This window comes from Salmo salar, chromosome 16 (assembly GCF_965601325.2).
Source record: "Salmo salar chromosome 16, fSalSal1, whole genome shotgun sequence".
Lineage (NCBI taxonomy): Eukaryota > Metazoa > Chordata > Actinopteri > Salmoniformes > Salmonidae > Salmo > Salmo salar.
The window spans coordinates 52,362,124-52,383,985 of record NC_138306.1 but is presented as its reverse complement, the minus strand read 5'-3'; the positions used below and the strand labels follow the sequence as shown (position 1 = coordinate 52,383,985).

General features: G+C 41.5%; 1 protein-coding gene across 2 annotated transcripts in view; it reads left to right on the top strand.

Moving 5' to 3' along the window:
• The first annotated feature begins 1,200 nt into the window (after window positions 1-1,200).
• The window catches only part of LOC106574138 (PEX5-related protein), a 181,727-nt gene continuing 161,065 nt past the window's right edge, over window positions 1,201-21,862 (top strand). For both annotated transcript variants that reach the window (XR_014380922.1, XM_082962778.1), the window contains exon 1: window positions 1,201-1,838. Coding sequence is in view for 1 of the 2 variants with exons in the window: in XM_082962778.1 (XP_082818904.1) it covers window positions 1,818-1,838 (21 nt within the window). In the remaining variant the exon portion in view is untranslated. The remainder of the gene's footprint in view (window positions 1,839-21,862) is intronic.

Sequence of the window (21,862 nt, the reverse complement as noted above, 5' to 3'; positions counted from 1 at the left end):
CTGTTAATAAATGAAATGAACAGATCCCACCTCTGACGACATATTGTGTTTTTACAGGTTCACGTAACAAGTGTTAATTTGCAAGGAAAGCGGTGTTGATGTTATACTGTCTTATGCACTGTAGTTAGGCTACTGATTCCCCATTATCACTACGTCTCGTTATATAATCATAGCCTGGTTCCTCTCTAGGTTTCTTCTTAGGTTCTGGCCTTTCTAGGGAGTTTTTCCTAACACTGTGCTTCTACACCTGCATTGCTTGCTGTTTGGGGTTTTAGGCTGGGTTTCTGTACAGCACTTTGAGATATCAGCTGATGTAAGAAGGGCTATATAAATACATTTGATTTGATTATGTAGTAAATTATAGAGAAAGATATTTACACGTGATCATATAGCACAGTAGCTGATATCAATTACATTACATATGTGGCACATTTTTTTTAATGTTTTAAATATTTTTATTTAACCTTTATTTAACTAGGCAAGTCAGCTAAGAACAAATTCGTATTTACAATGACGGTCTACCCCGGCCAAACCCAGACGACACTGATATTTTGGTATCATTCACTGTTACTCTACAAAAATTATAATTGGTCAAACAATTCACTACAATTTCTTGCAAACATATGTTGTTTTTGTTTCATGTTGATTATATTATTGTTAGTCCGTGTGCTGCACTGTAGTTAGGCTACTGATTCCCCATTATCACTACATGTCTCGTTATATAATCATCCTGCCTTACTTGTTAATTGGACAAGAGATAAACTTCACCGTGCGCTGCCATGCCTTATTCCACCCTGTAGTTTACATCATCAAGATTACCTTGAAGGGAATCATCCGATTTGCATCTTGTTATGTAATCCTTCCTACTTGAACTAATTGGACAATGTACAGTATAGCAGAATAATGTCGGCCCAATATATATATATATATATATATATATATATATATATAACCAAAGGTTTGGCATGACTTGACAAGGAGGTGGCATTATAGTACAGACTCAGGGCACACGCAACCAGTTCGTTTAGGCCAATTGCATTCATTGGTTTCCAACTACAGCAAGATGGCAAACAGTTATTATAAGGCTTCATATAAACCTGAAAATATAGATAAGTAGGTACCAAAACATACTGTAGCCTATACCTACAGAATATATAGTAATACCTGCAGCACACCGCCTGAAACAAGCTCCAAATGTATGAATTGCCCCCAATTTCAACTTGCTCCTACTTCAGAGCACGTGAATCCAGGAGGCGGCTCCAGCGGCGCCCAGAGGAGGAAGGCTGGTAAGCAGGAGAGAGGAGTGCACTATAAGAAGTGGATGAACCCGAGAAGCGTCAAAACAATTATTAAGCAACGGTCGAGAGGCGGAGAGCTGTAGTGTGCACAATGAAGACATAACACGGGAGATTTTACTTGACTAACTGAATTGTTGTCCATCCGAAGCCGAGGACCCAGAAGCTTTTGGCAGCGCTGTGAAGATTTCTGGGCGCCTCGCATTGAAGTGGGGTCTGGTAGGGCACTTATCTCTCCCGTGCTGTCGCCTGGCTACCTTTAAAACACCGGCAAAAAAAAAATACATGACAAAAACACTACGTTTCAGCACCTTAAGCGAGGACAGCTCCTTTCCTTGGCGTAACATTCAAAGTCTCAATTGGAGCCAGCACTTCTGAGCGAATTGAAACATTCTGCTTCTTGTTCCAGAACTCTTTGTACGTATGGACACTCCCAGTGTCGCTTACTGTATCTGTATTGCAAGCCTTAAAGTAGCTTAAAAATCCATCGTCGCAGAATCAGGAATTGACTTTAAGCTCAATATGTACCAGGGTCATTTGCAGGTAAGATGTTTTGTTCTTTTGAAATAGAAATGCATTCTATGTGTGTATGAGGGTGATGTTGAATAGCTTACATGTCAACTCTGTAGAAGGTGGTTTTATCATGTAGCCTAGTTCATGCCAAGGACGTTTCTACACAGGGAATATGAGGTAGCCTAGTAATGGAATACTAGGAGACAATTAGACGATGACCACTGTGGTGTCGTGACTGTAAAAATAACTGTCAATTGGCGGTAGGCCTATGTTTTATATCAACGCGACAAGGTCTGTTTATTTTGTCCCATCACAGACTTGCGCGCTCGGATAATGATACGATCACTTCAACTGCTTTAGAAAATGCAGCGCTATTTAAATAAACAACAAGCAATTCATAGTCAGTGTCACGTTGGGAATAATTGACTTCCGGGACGTACATTTTAACCTCTTTTATGTTTCATGTGGGTTTTTATTGAATAATGTAGAGAGCAGCCTTGATATAGGGCACTTGCGGTGCCTATAGTTTAACCTTGACGACAGCTTGGTTTGTCTCGACAGCTTGGTTTCTATTGAGATAAAATTCTGTCCCCAGAGTAGCCTATATTCCTGCATGTAAACATAATTGCGCCCATAAAAAGTCAAATAAACGTTTCAATTATGTCGACGTGACTGGAAACAATGGTATGGAAGATACAGGAATCTGATGTCAAATTCTTTGGGAAGATATTCTTTGCTCAAGTTGAATAGTTTATTTATGACATTTATATGATCCACAATCAAAAGTATTATCATTCAAATACTCGACATATGATAGAAGTTAATTTGACCTCAAGAGAGGTCTGCCCTCATACAATTCAGTGAGTTTGAAACAGTGAAACTGGTTAACAGTAGTCATGATATCTATAAGAGGGCTCAAATAAATAAACATATCATGAAAGTAATCAAAAGTACACGTGCAATGAATGATGGTCATACTGTTACCAGACCTATGTCCCATTCCTGTCATGGTCATCTTTTTGTCAGTAAAATCACAATATAAAACGTCTTGAATACAAGCTGTACCAAGATTGATGACTTGTCAAGATTTTGTTGGTTAGATAAATAATTGATTCATGGATTCAAATCAGTGGTGGTCGGTGCCATTTAAGATGATGGAGGTCATTTTATTAATTTGTAATTTTATGAGCATGGCCTTATTTCTATTACAGCATATTGGATGACTGTCATTCATATTCCATTCACCCAGCTCAATGTAACAGCGATAGATTTAGGCTACTATGTGATACTCGGGGCGGCAGGGTAGCCTAGTGTGTTCGACTAGTAACTGGAAGGTTGCAAGTTCAAATCCCCGAGCTGACAAAGTACAAATCTGTCATTCTGCCCCTGAACAAGGCAGTTAACCCACTGTTCCTAGGCCGTCATTGAAAATAAGAATTTGTTCTTAACTTACTTGCCTAGTTAAATAAAGGTAAAATACTAACATCTTCCCTATACCCATCATGAGGTTGCGACCTAGCCTAAAAATGTAAGTTTACAGCACAGGTCGAGATAAAAAAAATGTGTAATGAAGGTGACAGACAGTGACACATTCAATACTGCCTTATTACACTATCGCCTGCGTCTAGCTGATCTAAGGTGTAATCATTAGTCCAACAGTTGCAAACAAGAGTTTCTATCGGACAAGTTCATGCCCGTTTTGTTCCATTTACTTCCATTTAAGAAAAGTTTTTCAACAGAATTGGCGGAATGAATACACCCCTGATCACCGCAAGCACAGTTCACTTCCATAGCAGCCACATACAAACAGCATGATCATTTACTCATTGTATAATTTCTTCTCGCATCTACGCGCTCTTCTCCTCTCACCTTTTCTCTTTGCTTGTGGACTTCAGTGCACAATACAACAGTTGTCTGTGACAAGGCAAAAAAACCTTCCAATCCAAACCTTCATACCATAACCGCTAACCGCTACACACAGCCTAAATCGATGACACCATATTAGCTAACACATCATAGTCAACATAGCTATCTATTAGAACTAACACGTTAATAAACCCACTATAATCATGCAGTGCAGTGTACCAAAAGCTGTTTAGCAGTTAAACCGGCGGGCCCCAGTGGCAAAACATTAATAAAACCAAAAGCTTACCTTGACTTGGAAGAGTTCTAGTGTTAGATAGCCATAGCCAGCTAGCTAACGTAGCAACCCTCTCTGTTAGAGCCAGGTGCTCTCTCTCTTGCTTCTCCTTCATTTTTGAAGATATTAATTTGTTCAAAACTGTTAAACTATTGTCTATTTCGCTTTTTGAGTCAACTACTCACAGCATTTTATGCACTGCAGTGCTAGATAGCTGTAGCTTGTGTTTTCAGTACTAGATTCATTTTCTGATCCTTTGATCGGGTGGACAACATATCAGTTCATGCTGCAAGAGCTCTGATCGGTTGGAGGACGTCCTCCGGAAGTTGTCATAATTACTGTGTAAGTCTATGGTGAGAACCATGAGCCTCCTAGGTTTTGTATTGAAGTCAATGTACCAAGAGGAGGACAGAAGCTAGCTGTCCTCTGGCTACACCATGGTGCTATCCTACAGAGAACTTTAGAGGCTTCTGTAGACCTTCTTTGCAAAATAGTGTGTTTTAATCAATTATTTGGTGACGTGAATATATTTAATATAGTTTTCACTAAAAAGGATGCTTTTTAAATTGTTACACTATTTCTATTAAATTCACTGAGGAGGATGGTCTTCCCCTCCCCTCTCTGAGCCTCCACTGATTAAATTCCTTATACAACCAGTTCATTAAACAACACTTATTTAAGCAATAATGTACACGAGGCAATGCTGTATCATGAATACAGTCACAGGTAAATGGCTTTGTTCGGCCCAACGCGATAGCGGATCCAAATTCAAAAGTAAAACATTGTTTCCGAGGTTGGAGAGAAGACTGCAAGGCTTATATTAACCCCTGCTGTACCAAACTAAATGCTAGTCTTATATTAACTCCCGCTGTATTAAACTAAATGCTAGTCTTATATTAACCCCCGCTGTATTAAACTAAATGCTAGACTTATATTAACCCCCACTGTATTAAACTAAATGCTAGTCTTATATTAACCCCCGCTGTATTAAACTAAATGCTAGACTTATATTAACCCCCACTGTATTAAACTAAATGCTAGTCTTATATTAACCCCCGCTGTATTAAACTAAATGCTAGTCTTATATTAACCCCCGCTGTATTAAACTAAATACTAGACTTATATTAACCCCCGCTGTATTAAACTAAATGCTAGTCTTATATTAACCCCCACTGTATTAAACTAAATGCTAGACTTATATTAACCCCCACTGTATTAAACTAAATGCTAGTCTTATATTAACCCCCGCTGTATTAAACTAAATGCTAGTCTTATATTAACCCCCACTGTATTAAACTAAATGCTAGACTTATATTAACCCCCGCTGTATTAAACTAAATGCTAGACTTATATTAACCCCCGCTGTATTAAACTAAATGCTAGTCTTATATTAGCAGGCATAGTGTGCTAGTGACAGCCAATACAGCACAGCTTGGGATGCTGCTTGTCCAATCAGCATCTAGGATCCAAACAACCACTTTTATAAACTTGTTTATGTACCAAAGGCCTCTCCAGACAGAGCTTATTAAAAACTGTCAAACAATGTATTGTAACATTTAATTATAGATACATTTGAATCTATTTGATTAGATAGAACACCTTTCCAGAACTGTAATATACTACGAATGGAGAGTGTGAATCCAAGCTGCAATAATGACTGTCATTTTTCTGTATTGAACATTCTTTGAATATCTGATGAATGTTTTTCTGGCCTCCATTTACTGTACATGTCTGTCTCTGTGTGTGTGTGTCTGTCTCTGTGTGTGTCTGTCTCTGTGTGTGTCTGTCTCTGTGTGTGTGTGTGTCTCTGTGTGTGTGTGTGTGTCTCTGTGTGTGTGTGTGTGTGTGTGCTGTCTCTGTCTGTGTGTGTTTGTGTCTGTCTCTCTGTGTGTGTGTGTGTCTGTCTCTGTGTGTGTGTGTGTGTGTCTGTCTCTGTGTGTGTGTGTGTCTCTCTGTGTGTGTGTGTGTGTCTCTGTGTGTGTGTGTGTGTGTGTGTGTGTGTGTGTGTCTGTCTCTGTGTGTGTGTTTGTGTCTGTCTCTGTGTGTAACTGTCTCTCTGTGTGTGTCTGTCTGTGTGTGTGTGTGTGTCTCTGTGTGTGTGTGTCTGTCTCTGTGTGTGTGTGTGTGTCTGTCTCTGTGTGTGTGTGTGTGTGTGTGTGTGTGTCTGTGTGTCTGTGTGTGTTTGTCTCTGTGTGTGTGTGTCTGTTTATGTGTGTGTCTGTCTCTGTGTTTGTGTGCTCGCGTGTGTGTGCATGAAAGAGGGGATAGGTGTGTCAGTACTGGAGAGATGTTTTTTCCCGATTTTTTAAAATCTGATCTTTGTTTCAAATAGCACAGCCCCATAAATCGGACAAATAACCAAGCTTTTATAATGACTGATGATTTCATTTTGGTTAGCTGATACTTCCTATGTGTCCCGTCTCATGTCTGGAAAACATTTGTCTCTGGCTTTGCTTTTAGATCATAGCACGTAAGCAATACTTGATAATACATTTTCCATGTTGTTTTATCTGCAAATGTTCAGTCGATGCAAACCGGACGCTTTATCTGTCAGTGATGGGGCTCTCAGCTGCATCACTCAGCTTGTGTAAAGGGAGGCATTTATCTTGACAGTGACGACACCTTTCTCCTTGAAGCTAATTTCAAGTCTATGCTGTTTATTATTTTGTTAAGAAGCGAACTGCACACTACAGCATACTGTATTGTGACCGCAACCAGCACTTACTGATCTGTCTGTACATTATCTTCATGTGGACTAGATTTCTGTCATGGAAGGATGTGGATGACTGTATTTTTATAACAGTTAGCTTGACAGCCAAGTCTTGGACACATATTCAGCTGGACACTGTGCCTCACAGCCTTCTAACTAGATAGAAAGTTCATATAGGCCAGGATTTGTTTTACTGTAAGTCTCAAGACCCTGTCGAGAGGTCACTTCAACTCTATGAATTGTTAAAGGAAAATTACACCCCCCAAAAAAAATGTTTTGGTAATTGTTTCATTAGTCCATTGTTGATATACAGTCCCAAAGTGTTTTGCGTGTCAGCAATTACGTTTTCAAGATATAACACTTTCAAAAATATAGAAATACAGCCGGTATGATGCATTTTGCATCATTTGTTGCAAAATGCATCATACCGGCTGTATTTTCCTTTAACCATTCATAGAATGGATCGGACCTCTGAACAGGGTCTTGAGACTTACAATAAATAATTTTCTTGTGCTGTCTGCATTCTGTAGCTCAAAATCTTAAAAAGATTACAATGATTACTATGCTTCAAGTTACTGCAGCAGCGCGGGACCTTTCAATGGGTTTTCTAGACAGAGGTCTACCTTCCCTTTAAATTGATATCACAGTAAATCTATGCGACCACTCTCTCAGAGTTGCGTGAATGCATTGGCTTATTACAAAGGGTGAGCAGACAAAGAAGCCCCATCTCCCTTCTCCTGGTTGTCATTTCTCATTGTTTTTTTTCATTTGGCTCTCCGCTCCCTCATATACAGTACCTGGTTGTTATTATGCCTATGTACCTGGTTGTTATTATGTCTATGTACCTGGTTGTTATTATGTCTATGTACCTGGTTGTTATTATGCCTATGTACCTGGTTGTTATTATGTCTATGTACCTGGTTGTTATTATGTCTATGTACCTGGTTGTTATTATGTCTATGTACCTGGTTGTTATTATGTCTATGTACCTGGTTGTTATTATGCCTATGTACCTGGTTGTTATTATGCCTATGTACCTGGTTGTTATTATGCCTATGTACCTGGTTGTTATTATGCCTATGTACCTGGTTGTTATTATGCCTATGTACCTGGTTGTTATTATGCCTATGTACCTGGTTGTTATTATGCCTATGTACCTGGTTGTTATTATGTCTATGTACCTGGTTGTTATTATGTCTATGTACCTGGTTGTTATTATGTCTATGTACCTGGTTGTTATTATGCCTATGTACCTGGTTGTTATTATGCCTATGTACCTGGTTGTTATTATGCCTATGTACCTGGTTGTTATTATGCCTATGTACCTGGTTGTTATTATGTCTATGTACCTGGTTGTTATTATGTCTATGTACCTGATTGTTATTATGTCTATGTACCTGGTTGTTATTATGCCTATGTACCTGGTTGTTATTATGTCTATGTACCTGGTTGTTATTATGTTTATGTACCTGGTTGTTATTATGCCTATGTACCTGGTTGTTATTATGCCTATGTTCCTGGTTGTTAATTTTTCCTTTATACAATGGGTGGTTCTAATCCTGGATGCTAATTGGTTTAAACCGTGTTCCAGCCGGTGTCTATTCCACAAGTTACCACTGGCTATGGCTATGACGTTGAAATGCCTATTTATGGTTCCATCTCACTGCGCAGTCCACTATCTCATCAGCCCAACCAGGCAATTTATAAACTTGATGTCCTCTTTAAAAATAAAACCTGGACATTATCTCCCATTTCTTTTAGACTAGCATTTGGTTTTCATCAGCGGAGATTTATATAAACTTTGCTGAATGTCTCTCCAACATTTGCAACATTGTTTCAATATTGAAATTCAATCTCCAGATGTCCCCTAGTAATGAACGTGTCGGGACGAGACAGGCAGGCAGCTTTTCTCAGCCAGTGGAAATCATGAATCATCAAAATGTGTATGCATACTCTATATACAGAGAAATGTAAAAAAATTTTTTTCAAACAGGTCAAACGAAACGAAATGCAGCTAGTTGGAAGTGAACATTGCCAGCCAGCATGGCAACGGTACATTTAGAACGAACGACTAGGTCGCGTCCATAGATATAGAACAAAAAGACTTCACGACTGGGTCGCGTCCATAGATATAGAATAAAAAGACTTCACGACTGGGTCGCGTCCATAGATATAGAATAAAAAGACTTCACGACTGGGTCGCGTCCATAGATATAGAATAAAAAGACTTCACGACTGGGTCGCGTCCATAGATAGAGAATAAAAAGACTTCACGACTGGGTCGCGTCCATAGATATAGAATAAAAAGACTTCACGACTGGGTCGCGTCCATAGATATAGAATAAAAAGACTTCACGACTGGGTCGCGTCCATAGATAGAGAATAAAAAGACTTCACGACTGGGTCGCGTCCATAGATAGAGAATAAAAAGACTTCACGACTGGGTCGCGTCCATAGATATAGAATAAAAAGACTTCACGACTGGGTCGCGTCCATAGATAGAGAATAAAAAGACTTCACGACTGGGTCGCGTCCATAGATAGAGAATAAAAAGACTTCACGACTGGGTCGCGTCCATAGATATAGAATAAAAAGACTTCACGACTGGGTCGCGTCCATAGATAGAGAATAAAAAGACTTCACGACTGGGTCGCATCTCTGGCAACCTAACTGATCGAATGAACGACCAGCCGGCTTGTGCTGCAACCCTAGATGTGTCGAGACTATATCTCGTGGAAGGATGAAATAGTATGAATAAAATACCATTTTTAATGAACATATGTCAATCCTTATTTGAATATGTTGCTAAACCGTTGTATAAAGGTGATAATGCCCTCGAGGCCGGTGTTCGCCGTCCCGAAACAAAAACACCCTACCAATATATCCTCCAAACACCGGCTTCGAGGGCATTATCATTTTAATGTACCTGGTTGTTATTATGCCTATGTAAAACAGATGATTATTTTTCATAAATAAACCAGGATTGTGGTGGATTGTGGTGATATGCCGATGAGACAATGTTGGGGATTTAATATCTTGGTGTTGTATAGATGTGATAACATGACATCCTGTTCTTCATTTTGGCCCAGTGTACACCATTGGATACTGTCTGGGTAATCTCATCGGTTGGCACAAACATAATTGCCGGGCAAAAATCTGATAGAAATTCTGTCCCAACTTCTGCCCATCTTTCTAATCCTGATTATTTAAACAGCCAGATCAACAATAGGGCTTACATACGCCATTCTATCTCCCTCCACATCTCTCTAATCCTGATTATTTGTTCTAAACTGACAGATCAACAATAGGGCTTACAGTACATACGCCATTCCATCTCCCACCACATCTGGGAAAACACCTCTGTCAGAGAGTAGTGTCTGCCATGTGTCATTGGACAGAAACTGTGAGGTCTACCCGTTTTATGCTGTGTATAACAATGAGCGTAGTGTGTATGCTCTTTGAAACCCATCCAAATACTTTGAAAGTTACACTTGGGAATTGTTAGACAAGGTTGTTAGATAAGAATAAAAGCCATTGTTTTATCAAATAATTAATCAGAGTCCAAAACATGATTTCAATGTTTTCCCTTGAACCTCCGGCAAAGCACCACTAACCAGCAACATACAGCACCACTAACCAGCAACATACAGCACCACTAACTAGCAATATACAGCACCCCTAACCAGCAATATACAGCACCACTAACCAGCAACATACAGCACCACTAACCAGCAACATACAGCACCACTAACCAGCAACATACAGCACCACTAACCAGCAACATACAGCACCACTAACTAGCAATATACAGCACCCCTAACCAGCAATATACAGCACCACTAACCAGCAACATACAGCACCACTAACCAGCAACATACAGCATCCCTAACCAGCAACATACAGCATCCCTAACCAGCAACATACAGCACCACTAACCAGCAACATACAGCACCACTAACCAGCAACATACAGCACCACTAACCAGCAACCTACAGCACCACTAACTAGCAACCTACAGCACCACTAACCAGCAACCTACAACACCACTAACCAGCAACATACAGCACCCCTAACCAGCAACATACAGCACCACTAACCAGCAACATACAGAATTGGCAAATGTGCAAATGTGCAAAACTGCTCATCCATTTCAGAAAAGCTATGAGGTATTTGCAAATGTAACTCTGAATGTGATTTTTCAAATATATTTCTACAATATTTTGGAAGGAGAATGTTACAGATAGTTGGCAGGTAGCCTAAAGGTTTAGAGAGATGAGTCAGCAGTCAATGGGTTGACAGTTTGAATCCCAGGTCTGGTGAGGAGTGAGCTGCAATGAAGAACAAACCTGGTAGAGAGTATAACAGGCAACGGGAGGGTTGTTGGCATCAGTATCCTAGATGGTATCTCCTGCCTTGAGCAAGGTAATCTTAAAGTGGAACTGACAGCATTTTAGCAACTTAATATCAGTTCATATACACCCCCAGGAAGAAAATAGTATTTAAAATTATTTTTTATACATTATCTGATAAGCAAGCACTTTGCACGTTTTCATAAATTCATAGAATGTTTGGGGATTATAGTAAGGCATTTGTGAAGATTCTGCTCCGTTCATCTTTCCCTCGATCCTGGCTAGTCTCCCAGTCCCTGCCGCTGAAAAACATCCCCACAGCATGATGCTGCCACTACCATGCTTCATAGTAGGTATGGTGCTAGGTTTCCTCCAGAAGTGACGCTTGGCATTCAGGCCAAAGAGTTCAATCTCGGTTTCATCAGACTGGAGAATCTTGTTTCTCATGGTGTGAGAGTCCTTTAGGTGCCTTTTGGCAAACTTCAAGTGGGCTGTCATGTGCCTTTTACTGAGGAGTGGATTCCTTCTGGCCACTTTACCATAAAATCCTGATTGGTGGAGTGCTGCAGAGATGGTTGTCCTTCTGGAAGGTTCTCCCATCTCCACAGAGGAGCTCTGTCAGAGTGACCATCTGGTTCTTGGTCACCTCCATGACCAAGCCCCTTGCTCAGTTTGGCTGGGCGGCCAGCTCTAGGAAGAGTCTTGGTGGTTCCAAACTTCTTCCATTTAAGAATGATGGAGGCCACTGTGTTCTTGCAGACCTTCAATGCCACAGAAACGTTTTGGTACCCTTCCCCAGATCTGTGCCTCGACACAATCCTGTCTCAGAGCATGCTCTGACATGCACTGTCAACTGTAGGACCTTATGTAGACAGGTGTGTGCCTTTCCAAATCAAGTCCAATCAATTGAATCTACCACAGGTGGACTCCAATCAAGTTGTAGAAACATCTCAAGGATGATCAATAGAAACAGGATGCACAATAAGAACAACACTACAGTCTGAAGACAGCCATGTTTCAGTGAGAAACATGCAATCAACTTTTGCTCTAGGTAATGAGGTCATTCACAAGAAAGGTTTTACTAGTGATTGCTCTAACATTTAAATGTGCCATATCAATGAGTGTGGGCCACTCTGCCCCTGGAGCATCTGCCTAGAGGTAACCAATGGAATAACAATCAAATTATTAACGTTACAACAATTATTTTCTGCCAGTCTCAAATCTATCAGAATGGTAGGAGATGACAGTTTGTATAGACTCACTAGAAGGTGGAGTTAAAGGAATATAAATTAGGTTACTCACAATAACCATAGTACTATTTCTATAGGAGTTGATATGGTTTCCAAGTCCTCTGTTGCTTATTCTGACAGGGAGGACTGGAGCACTACCAGACACTGTCTGTCAGTCTCTTAAACAGTTTGATGTTGCTGGAAATAATCCTGGAACCCCTGTGGTTAGGGTGAATCCTGTCTGTTTTAAAAAGTGCTGGATCCTCCCACAGCAAATCAAAGTTGTCACAAAAAGAGACATTCCTGTCATTGCCAAGTTTCTTCAGGTACTCGTTTCGGGCAAAGAGTCAGCTGAAACGTTCCGAACCCCTTCAGGAGCATGGGAGGGGGCCAGAGATAATTGTTATCTTCCCTGTGCTAGCAAGGGTCTTACATTTCTTTTAGAAGTCCTCCCTCAGTTCTTCAGATTGCCTAAAACGATGGTCGTTAAAACCTAAGTGAGTGACGATGGTGTCAATAGTGCATTAGTTGGCCAGAACCGTGGGCAGGAGAGAGTTGATGTCATGGATACGGGCTCCTGGGTGACAGTGGACCTTGGTCGGTCCACAGACCATAGGCAGGCCAAAATCTCTCCTCATCGAGCTGTCCAGATTGAAGGTGATAGTGATGGAATCCCATGGGGAAACAACCTACTGAACTGCAGTGGTTGTGGGGGAGGGTGCCACTGGGCAGCCACTGGCTGTTGGTATACACCCATGATCCTTGTTGACTCACGGTGCTGGTAGGTCCGTCTCTAGCGGGGCAAAGCTGTTTGATAGCTGGATCGGATTTTCTCGGGTTTATGGGTGGCCAGACTGCCTCCCTGATCTGCTACGCATTGCGAGTGTCCAGTCTCCCTTGTGCCGCGGAGTTGAGCTCAACATCTGTTTGTTGGATTGGAACAGATCAACGCCGCCCGACTCATCGACAGCTTTCCTATAGGAGGCATTAAAAACTGAGATTCGGTTTGCCTGGGTTACAGCAAGGTCGGGGTTACTTAGAAAGCAGGTTTTCTTTTTCTCCCAGCCAAGCTAACAGCCAGAGGATCTCTTCTCTAAGATACTTGATAGTAGTGCATTTAAGGCAGACAAATCCCTGTCAATTGTCCAGTTCCACCTTATCTTCATCTTGTGAATGTGTGGAAACACCTGAAACATTTATTCCCAGCCTTGGATAAAAACACCAGTGGGCTAGCACTGCTAGCGTTAGCCTGCTCCATTTTCATGATGGCTAGCAGCTAACTGCTCTTAACAGGAATCTGCTAGCAGCTAACTGCAACTTAAGAGGAATCTGGGACACAAACTTGCAGTCCCAGATGTAAATCAACAGCAATACAAACTTTAGCTATGACTGAAAACGATTTAATGAACACTATTTCATAAAAACAACAAACCGAGTGTAGGCTGTACACTGTTCTGTTGCGTGCTGTGATCGACATTCCTAGCCTTAGTTAAAGTCATCCGTTTTTGTTCAAAATATTGATCTTTGAAACTGAAAACAGTGCATCCCGAACGCCCAAACAATGTACCAGGCCAGCTGTGATATACAACCTGATAGTAATATGTTTTGGACCACCAAGAAATGTGTTGGTGAATTATATTAATCATGCATTGAACTGCATCCATCTATCCTACCAACAATGTCTTACTGTACGTCATGGAATGTTTTGTCAAATAGAACCTATTTTTAAAACCTCTCATGAAGTTGGTTTTGAAGCATTATCTAGAAATGTGAGTTTTTTTTACTGATATTAAGTATTGCCTGTTTGTTTCATATGAGGAGTTAAAAAACTGTCAGTTCCCCTTCGACTGATCCAGAGGCGCTGAACTGTGTCTCGAGGGTTGGGCTCCAAAACAAAAGAAGGAATTTCCATTCCTCCCTAAGTAACTGGACATTAAAGCATTCTTCTTCTGCATGGACTGCTATGCCATCATTCCGTTGGACAGCAAACCATAATGTTCAGACTTCACAATGCAGACTTGCTTTTCTTGGCATTTATTATAACAAAGATACAGTGGATTTTATTAATAAGGAAGCGAATCACTGTAAACATTAATGTCTTCCTGATTCAACACCAATCAGCATACTTGCTCTGCTGGACAACATGATCATGTAATTACAAACATAGGACCTTAGGGATTGTCTGACCATAGATGCCTGATTGTATTTAGATCCTATGGCACAATGGAGAGACATTGTCTCGTCTAGTCATATCAAGCAATGGTTTGATACAGCAATGGTTTGATAGATTGTCTTATTCATTCCTCTGTAAGGTTTTTACATTGATAGATTGTCTTATTCGTTCCTCTATAAGGTTTGCTACAAGTACAGTAGTATGGCTTTCTTGAAGGGCTTGTCTCCTATCTCTGCCACTAAATCTCCTTCACTGGTACAGTACTGTATTTAAGTAGGTCACTGATTCGATACAGCTTGTGTTGTAGTGTTGCAAAGACCTTTCCATTAGCATTTTCCATTCCCATTGTTTTTCTTTATTTTAGCAGGTTAGTGTGTCCTTGTGTTTCGGAGGTGGTCTCCATTGCATTGCCGCTGCCCGTTAAGGCTGATTTATACCCTACGGAAATGGACCCTTGCGCACTGTTGCAATGTTGTTTTTCATTACTAAAAACTTAGACTGCCACTTCTCTGGGACACACTGTTCTTCCGTACAAGTATCTCATCGGATTTCCTCTTCCAACTATCAGACTCCAGTGTAAAGTAATAGTGTGTTATTGTGGGTGGTGTAATGTGATAGTGTGTTATTATGGGTGGTGTAATGTGATAGTGTGTTATTGTGGGTGGTGTAATGTGATAGTGTGGTGTTGTGGGTGGTGTAATGTGATAGTGTGTTATTGTGGGTGGTGTAATGTGATAGTGTGGTGTTGTGGGTGGTGTAATGTGATAGTGTGTTATTATGGGTGGTGTAATGTGATAGTGTGGTGTTGTGGGTGGTGTAATGTGATAGTGTGTTATTGTGGGTGGTGTAATGTGATAGTGTGTTATTGTGGGTGGTGTAATGTGATAGTGTGGTGTTGTGGGTGGTGTAATGTAATAGTGTGGTGTTGTGGGTGGTGTAATGTAATAGTGTGATGTTGTGGGTGGTGTAATGTAATAGTGTGGTGTTGTGGGTGGTGTAATGTGATAGTGTGGTGTTGTGGGTGGTGTAATGTGATAGTGTGTTATTGTGGGTGGTGTAATGTGATAGTGTGTTATTGTGGGTGGTGTAATGTGATAGTGTGGTGTTGTGGGTGGTGTAATGTAATATTGTGGTGTTGTGGGTGGTGTAATGTAATAGTGTGGTGTTTTGGGTGGTGTAATGTAATAGTGTGGTGTTGTGGGTGGTGTTGTGGGTGGTGTAATGTAATAGTGTGGTGTTGTGGGTGGTGTAATGTGATAGTGTGGTGTTGTGGGTGGTGTAATGTAATAGTGTTGTGTTTTGGGTGGTGTAATGTAATAGTGTGTTATTGTGGGTGGTTAATGTAATAGTGTGGTGTTGTGGGTGGTGTAATGTAATAGTGTGTTATTGTGGGTGGTGTAATGTAATAGTGCGTTATTGTGGGTGGTGTAATGAGTATCATGTCTTACTCATACTAGGGAAAAACAAATGTGTTTTTAATTAGCCTTTTCTACAATAGACATCCCTGTTTCCTGAGGTGTTAAAACAGGGTCTGGAGGCTTTAATCCCAGACGGACACAGAACACTCCCAAACATAAATAATCATGCTCTTGATTAAACCCATTTACTTCCCCTGCCTATTCCAGGAAGTAGAGTAATGATTTGAATCAGATGGCTTCTGGCTTGACAGAACCAGAAGCCCGTCAGCCAGTGCTGTGGGTCACTGTCTTCTAACCCCTGACCCACAGGAGAACAGACAGGGATTATAAAACAGTGACCCACAGGAGAACAGACAGGGATTATAAACAGTGACCCACAGGAGAACAGACAGGGATTATAAACAGTGACCCACAGGAGAACAGACAGGGATTATAAACAGTGACCCACAGGAGAACAGACAGGGATTATAAACAGTGATCCACAGGAGAACAGACAGGGATTAGAAGACAGTGACCCACAGGAGAACAGACAGGGATTATAAACAGTGACCCACAGGAGAACAGACAGGGATTATAAACATTGATCCACAGGAGAACAGACAGGGATTAGAAGACAGTGACCCACAGGAGAACAACCAGGGATTAGACAACAGTAGGTCAATTCAAACCAATGACCTTTCAGTTACTGGCCTATTGCTCTAACCTCTAGGCTACCTGCCACCTTCTGACCCCTGGTAGTTCTCCATGTGGGCCACTGTCTTCTAATCCCTGGTAGTTCTCCATGTGGGCCACTGTCTTCTAATCCCTGGTAGTTCTCCTGTGGGCCAAAGTCTTCTAATCCCTGGTAGTTCTCCTGTGGGCCACTGTCTTCTAATCCCTGGTAGTTCTCCTGTGGGCCACTGTCTTCTAATCCCTGGTAGTTCTCCATGTGGGCCACTGTCTTCTAATCCCTGGTAGTTCTCCATGTGGGCCACTGTCATCTAATCCCTGGTAGTTCTCCATGTGGGCCACTGTCATCTAATCCCTGGTAGTTCTCCATGTGGGCCACTGTCTTCTAATCCCTGGTAGTTCTCCATGTGGGCCACTGTCTTCTAATCCCTGATAGTTCTCCATGTGGGCCACTGTCATCTAATCCCTGGTAGTTCTCCTGTGGGCCACTGTCTTCTAATCCCTGGTAGTTCTCCTGTGGGCCACTGTCTTCTAATCCCTGGTAGTTCTCCATGTGGGCCACTGTCATCTAATCCCTGGTAGTTCTCCATGTGGGCCACTGTCATCTAATCCCTGGCTGGGAAGAAATCTCTGGAGGGGTTTAAGGGCGTTTATTTACTGGAAAGCAGACTTCAGCGAGAATAAGGAAGATCCGTTCTATCACCAACATCCTTTTCGTAGTCAGATTGAAGAGAACGAATTTGCTAGTTTAAATTGCATGTTACATTTTCTCACTGTTTGGTGTTGTTTTATGTTGTTTTAATCCATGCCTCGGTATTCACATGATAAGACCCCACTGATGTGCTGTTTTAGCACGAGAGCCCGTCGCTCTTCCTCATTTCCTTTAGTACACTAAGTGTGCTTGGCGCTGACAGTGATTGTGAGAATGTATTACACTAGGGGGATGAGCTGCAGTTCATCTGGGGCTCCCTTTTAGATATGTGTGTGTGTGTGTGTGTGTGTGTGTGTGTGTGTGTGTGTGTGTGTGTGTGTGTGTGTGTGTGTGTGTGTGTGTGTGTGTGTGTGTGTGTGTGTGTGTGTGTGTGTGTGGGTCTACAATACATGAAAGCAGCCTCCGCTGCTCACCTTGCAAGTGAAGGCTCTGTGTGATGTGACCATGTGAATGGAATTAACAGCACCACATGTCTGCCTTTGAAGGACCCCTGCCTGATTGAAACACCTGGGCACAGAGGCATTCTAGGGGACTTCCCAACTTGAACAAAAGACCACAACCATTTAGAGCTGGATCATGTTGCAGAGGTAGACTCTCCTAATAACACTAGCAGCAGTCGGCTCAGCCGTGTGTTTAGATAGATGACAGAAGCTTTTATAGCAATTCAATAATAATATTCAGTATATGAGGCGCAAGCAAGAATCAAACAGACTACTTCGGTGCTGGAAGAAAATGCCAGCCAGCTGAGCCACTTGAAGACAGAGTTAAAGCCACAGTTAAAGCTTCAGGAAAGCCAGTTAGGAAAACATTGTGCGTTTATTGTCATACTTATTATTTTTGTCCATGCAATGTTACCAACCAAGACCACTTCTGGGTCATGTTCAGTATACTATTTAGAAGAAGAAAAAAAATTAAAATGCTCATTTTCGGTTTCCATAGCAACATTGTTTATGAACACGACCCTGGGGTAGAGTACCTGACTGACTGGTTGATTTACTAAACCGCTTTCGATGCCGCTGTTGTCCTCAAAGGTTACCACCGTAGCCTGCGCAAGAGGTATAGTAGAAGCACATGGCTAATAGAGAGCTATTTCATCTCATAATGAGCAGAAATCATTGGAGGATCAGCGAGATTATTGGTTGATGAACACGTTGATTTGCTGTTCCAAGGACATTGGATTGATCCCCTCATTGTGTAAACAGACAGAAATGTCATAGCATTTTCTGCCATTTCACTGTTTTGGGAAAATACATTGCAATGAGGGATTTGAGAAGGATATTGTAGAGTGAGAGATGGATAGATAACACTTGAAACAATGTCCCATCTGTCAATTTCAGCAAGCCTACTCTGTCAGGGGTATCGTTTTCACAGTGGGCCATGCTCATGTTAGATTCCAGAGATTGAAAGGAGATCATCTTTCACAATAACTGTTATAGCGTATGTTATTACATTCACTGACAAAAGTATGTTTGTCTTGAGTGTTAAAATGATGAAAGAGGTGTAGGATATTATTTTAATAAAGCTCTCTACTGTTGGAGGTCCTCGTAAACTCGTTTAGAGATTTACATTTTCTCCTTAGGTTCGGAGGACGAGTAATTGATATCATGACAAACGAGGGAGTTACATTGCCCTTTTGAGTGAGTTGATTCTGATTTGTTTGCCTCTTCAGGCCACAAATGCAATGCAATACCCAGGTTAAGACTCAAAGCCAACTGGACACAATAAACTACGCTTCAACAGTTTTCCGAGGGCCGAAATAATAAGAGTCTGGAAAACTTATCTTGAACGAGGAAAAATAACACAAATATAGCTTACATTGACCACAAAGATTGTACCACTTTATATCCTGTGACATACAGACATCCTTAAAGCCTTCTAAGAGGCAATTATCCGATCAAACTATTGATTCCCGAGGGGCGCAACGGCCGAAGGCACTGCATCTCAGTGCTTGAGGCGTCACTACAGACACCCTGGTTCGAATCCATGCTGTATCACAACCGGCCGTGATTGGGAGTCCTATAGGGCGGCACACAATTGGCCCAGCGTCGTCCCGGGTTTTTCCGGGGTCGGCTGTCATTGTAAATAAGAATTTGATCTTAACTGACTTGCCTAGTTAAATTAAAGGTTCAATTATTTGTTGAAATGTGTTTTATTAATCACTAAAATGGAAGACTAAATGCAAAGCACAGACACGACCATGCACATGTTAAGGGCTTGAAGAGGTTATAATAGTATGCTGTCCAGTAAGAAGAATATCCTTGGAGAAGAAATAGGAAGACTTTCTCATGGACTACCAACCTAGCCTCAGTAAAGACAAAAGTAATATAACGTTTGAGTCCATTGAGCCTGTATAACCTCTGCTCATGTAACGAAATGATCATATATAACCTCTGCTTATGTAACCCAATGAGCGTGTATAATCTCTGCTTATGTAACCCAGTCTTCACAGTGCAAAGGTATCCCTTGAAAGAAGCAAAAACAAGGTGACTAACAATCGTGATTATGATCCACTACAGCAGGGGACTGACAGCGCCCACAGGGGTGTGTTCAAGAACTCCACTTCTTACACTGTATGTCATCAATGAAGAGCTATTGGACATGAGACACACTCCAGTCAGATCGAAAGTAAATGGTATGATGCAGAGGAGGAAGCCTAACCACTAGGTAGCCTAGTGGCTAGTGGTAGCCTAGTGGTTAGTGGTATCCTAGTGGTTAGTGGTAGCCTAGTGGCTAGTGGTAGCCTAGTGGCTAGTGGTAGCCTAGTGGCTAGTGGTAGCCTAGTGGTTAGTGGTAGCCTAGTGGCTAGTGGTAGCCTAGTGGCTAGTGGTAGCCTAGTGGTTAGTGGTAGCCTAGTGGTTAGTGGTAGCCTAGTGGCTAGTGGTAGCCTAGTGGTTAGTGGTAGCCTAGTGGTTAGTGGTAGCCTAGTGGCTAGTGGTAGCCTAGTGGTTAGTGGTAGCCTAGTGGCTAGTGGTAGCCTAGTGGTTAGTGGTAGCCTAGTGGTTAGTGGTAGCCTAGTGGTTAGTGGTAGCCTAGTGGTTAGTGGTAGCCTAGTGGCTAGTGGTAGCCTAGTGGTAGCCTAGTGGCTAGTGGTAGCCTAGTGGCTAGTGGTAGCCTAGTGGTTAGTGGTAGCCTAGTGGTTAGTGGTAGCCTAGTGGTTAGAGCGTTGGACTAGTACCTGAAAGTTTGCAAGATCGAGTCCCTGAGCTGACAAGGTAAAAATCTGTCGTTCTGCCCCTGAACAAGGCAGTTAACCCACTGTTCCTAGGCCGTCAATGAAAATAAGAATTTGTTCTTAACTGATATGCCTAGTTAAATAAAGGTTAAATAAAATTTAATTAATTTAATTTAAAAAAGAGAGAGAGCCGTGCGATGCTTATAGGAGGGGTAGTGATGCTTACTGTAGTCTGACAGATGACTAAGCTTAAAGTTTTTGATCTCAATATCAAATAATTTCTGGGTAACAATTAAAGATGCACTCGAGGATCTTAAACACAACAAACTCATGACATACAGTACCAGTCTAAAGTTTGGACACACCTACTCAGTTTTTCTTTATTTTTTACTATTTTCTACATTGTAGAATAATAATGAAGACATCAAAACTATGAAATAACACATATAGAATCATGTAGTAACCAAAAAAGTGTTTAACAAATCAAAATATATTTTAGATTCTTCAAAGTAGCCATGCTTTGCCTTGATGATAGCTTTACACACTCTTGGCATTTTCTCAACCAGCTTCATGAGGTAGTCACCTGGAATGCATTTCAATTAACAGGTGTGCCTTGTTAAAAGTTAAATATTGAAATGTATTTCCTTCTGAATGCATTTGAGCCAATCAGTTGTGTTGTGACAAGATAGGGGTGGTATACAGAAGCTAGCTCTATTTGGTAAAAGGCCAAGTCCATATTATTTTCCTGAGAACAGCTCAAATAAACAAAGAGAAACGATAGTCCATCTTTAATTTAAGACATGAAGTTCAGTCAATTCAGAAAATGTAAAGAACTTTGAAAGTTTCTTCAAGTGCAGTTGCAGTGTGGTGCCAGGACAACAACCTCCTCCTCAATGTGAACAAGACAAAGGAGCTGATCGTGGACTACAGGAAAAGGCGGGCCGAACAGGCCCCCATTAACATCGACGGGGTTGTAGTGGAGCGGGTCAAGAGTTTCACGTTCCTTGGTATCCACATCACCAACGAACTATCATGGTCCAAACATACCAAGACAATCGTGAAGAGGGCACGACAACACCTTTCCCCCCTCAGGAGACTGAAAAGATTTGGCATGGGTCCCCAGATCCTCAAAAAGTTCTACAGCTGCACCATCGAGAGCATCCTGACCAGTTGCATCACCGCCTGGTATGGCAACTGCTCAGCATCTGACCGTAAGGCGCTACAGAGGGTAGTGCGTATGGCCCAATACATCACTGGGGCCAAGCTTCCTGCCTTCTAGGACCTATATAATAGGCAGTGTCAGAGGAAAGCCACAAAAATTGTCAGAGACTCCAGTCACCCAAGTCAAAGACTTTTCTCTTTGCTACCACATGGCAAGTAGTACCGGAGCGCCAAGTCTAGGACCAAAAGGCTCCTTAACAGCTTCTACCCCCAAGCTGTAAAACTGCTGAACAATTAATAAAATGGCCACTGGACTATTGA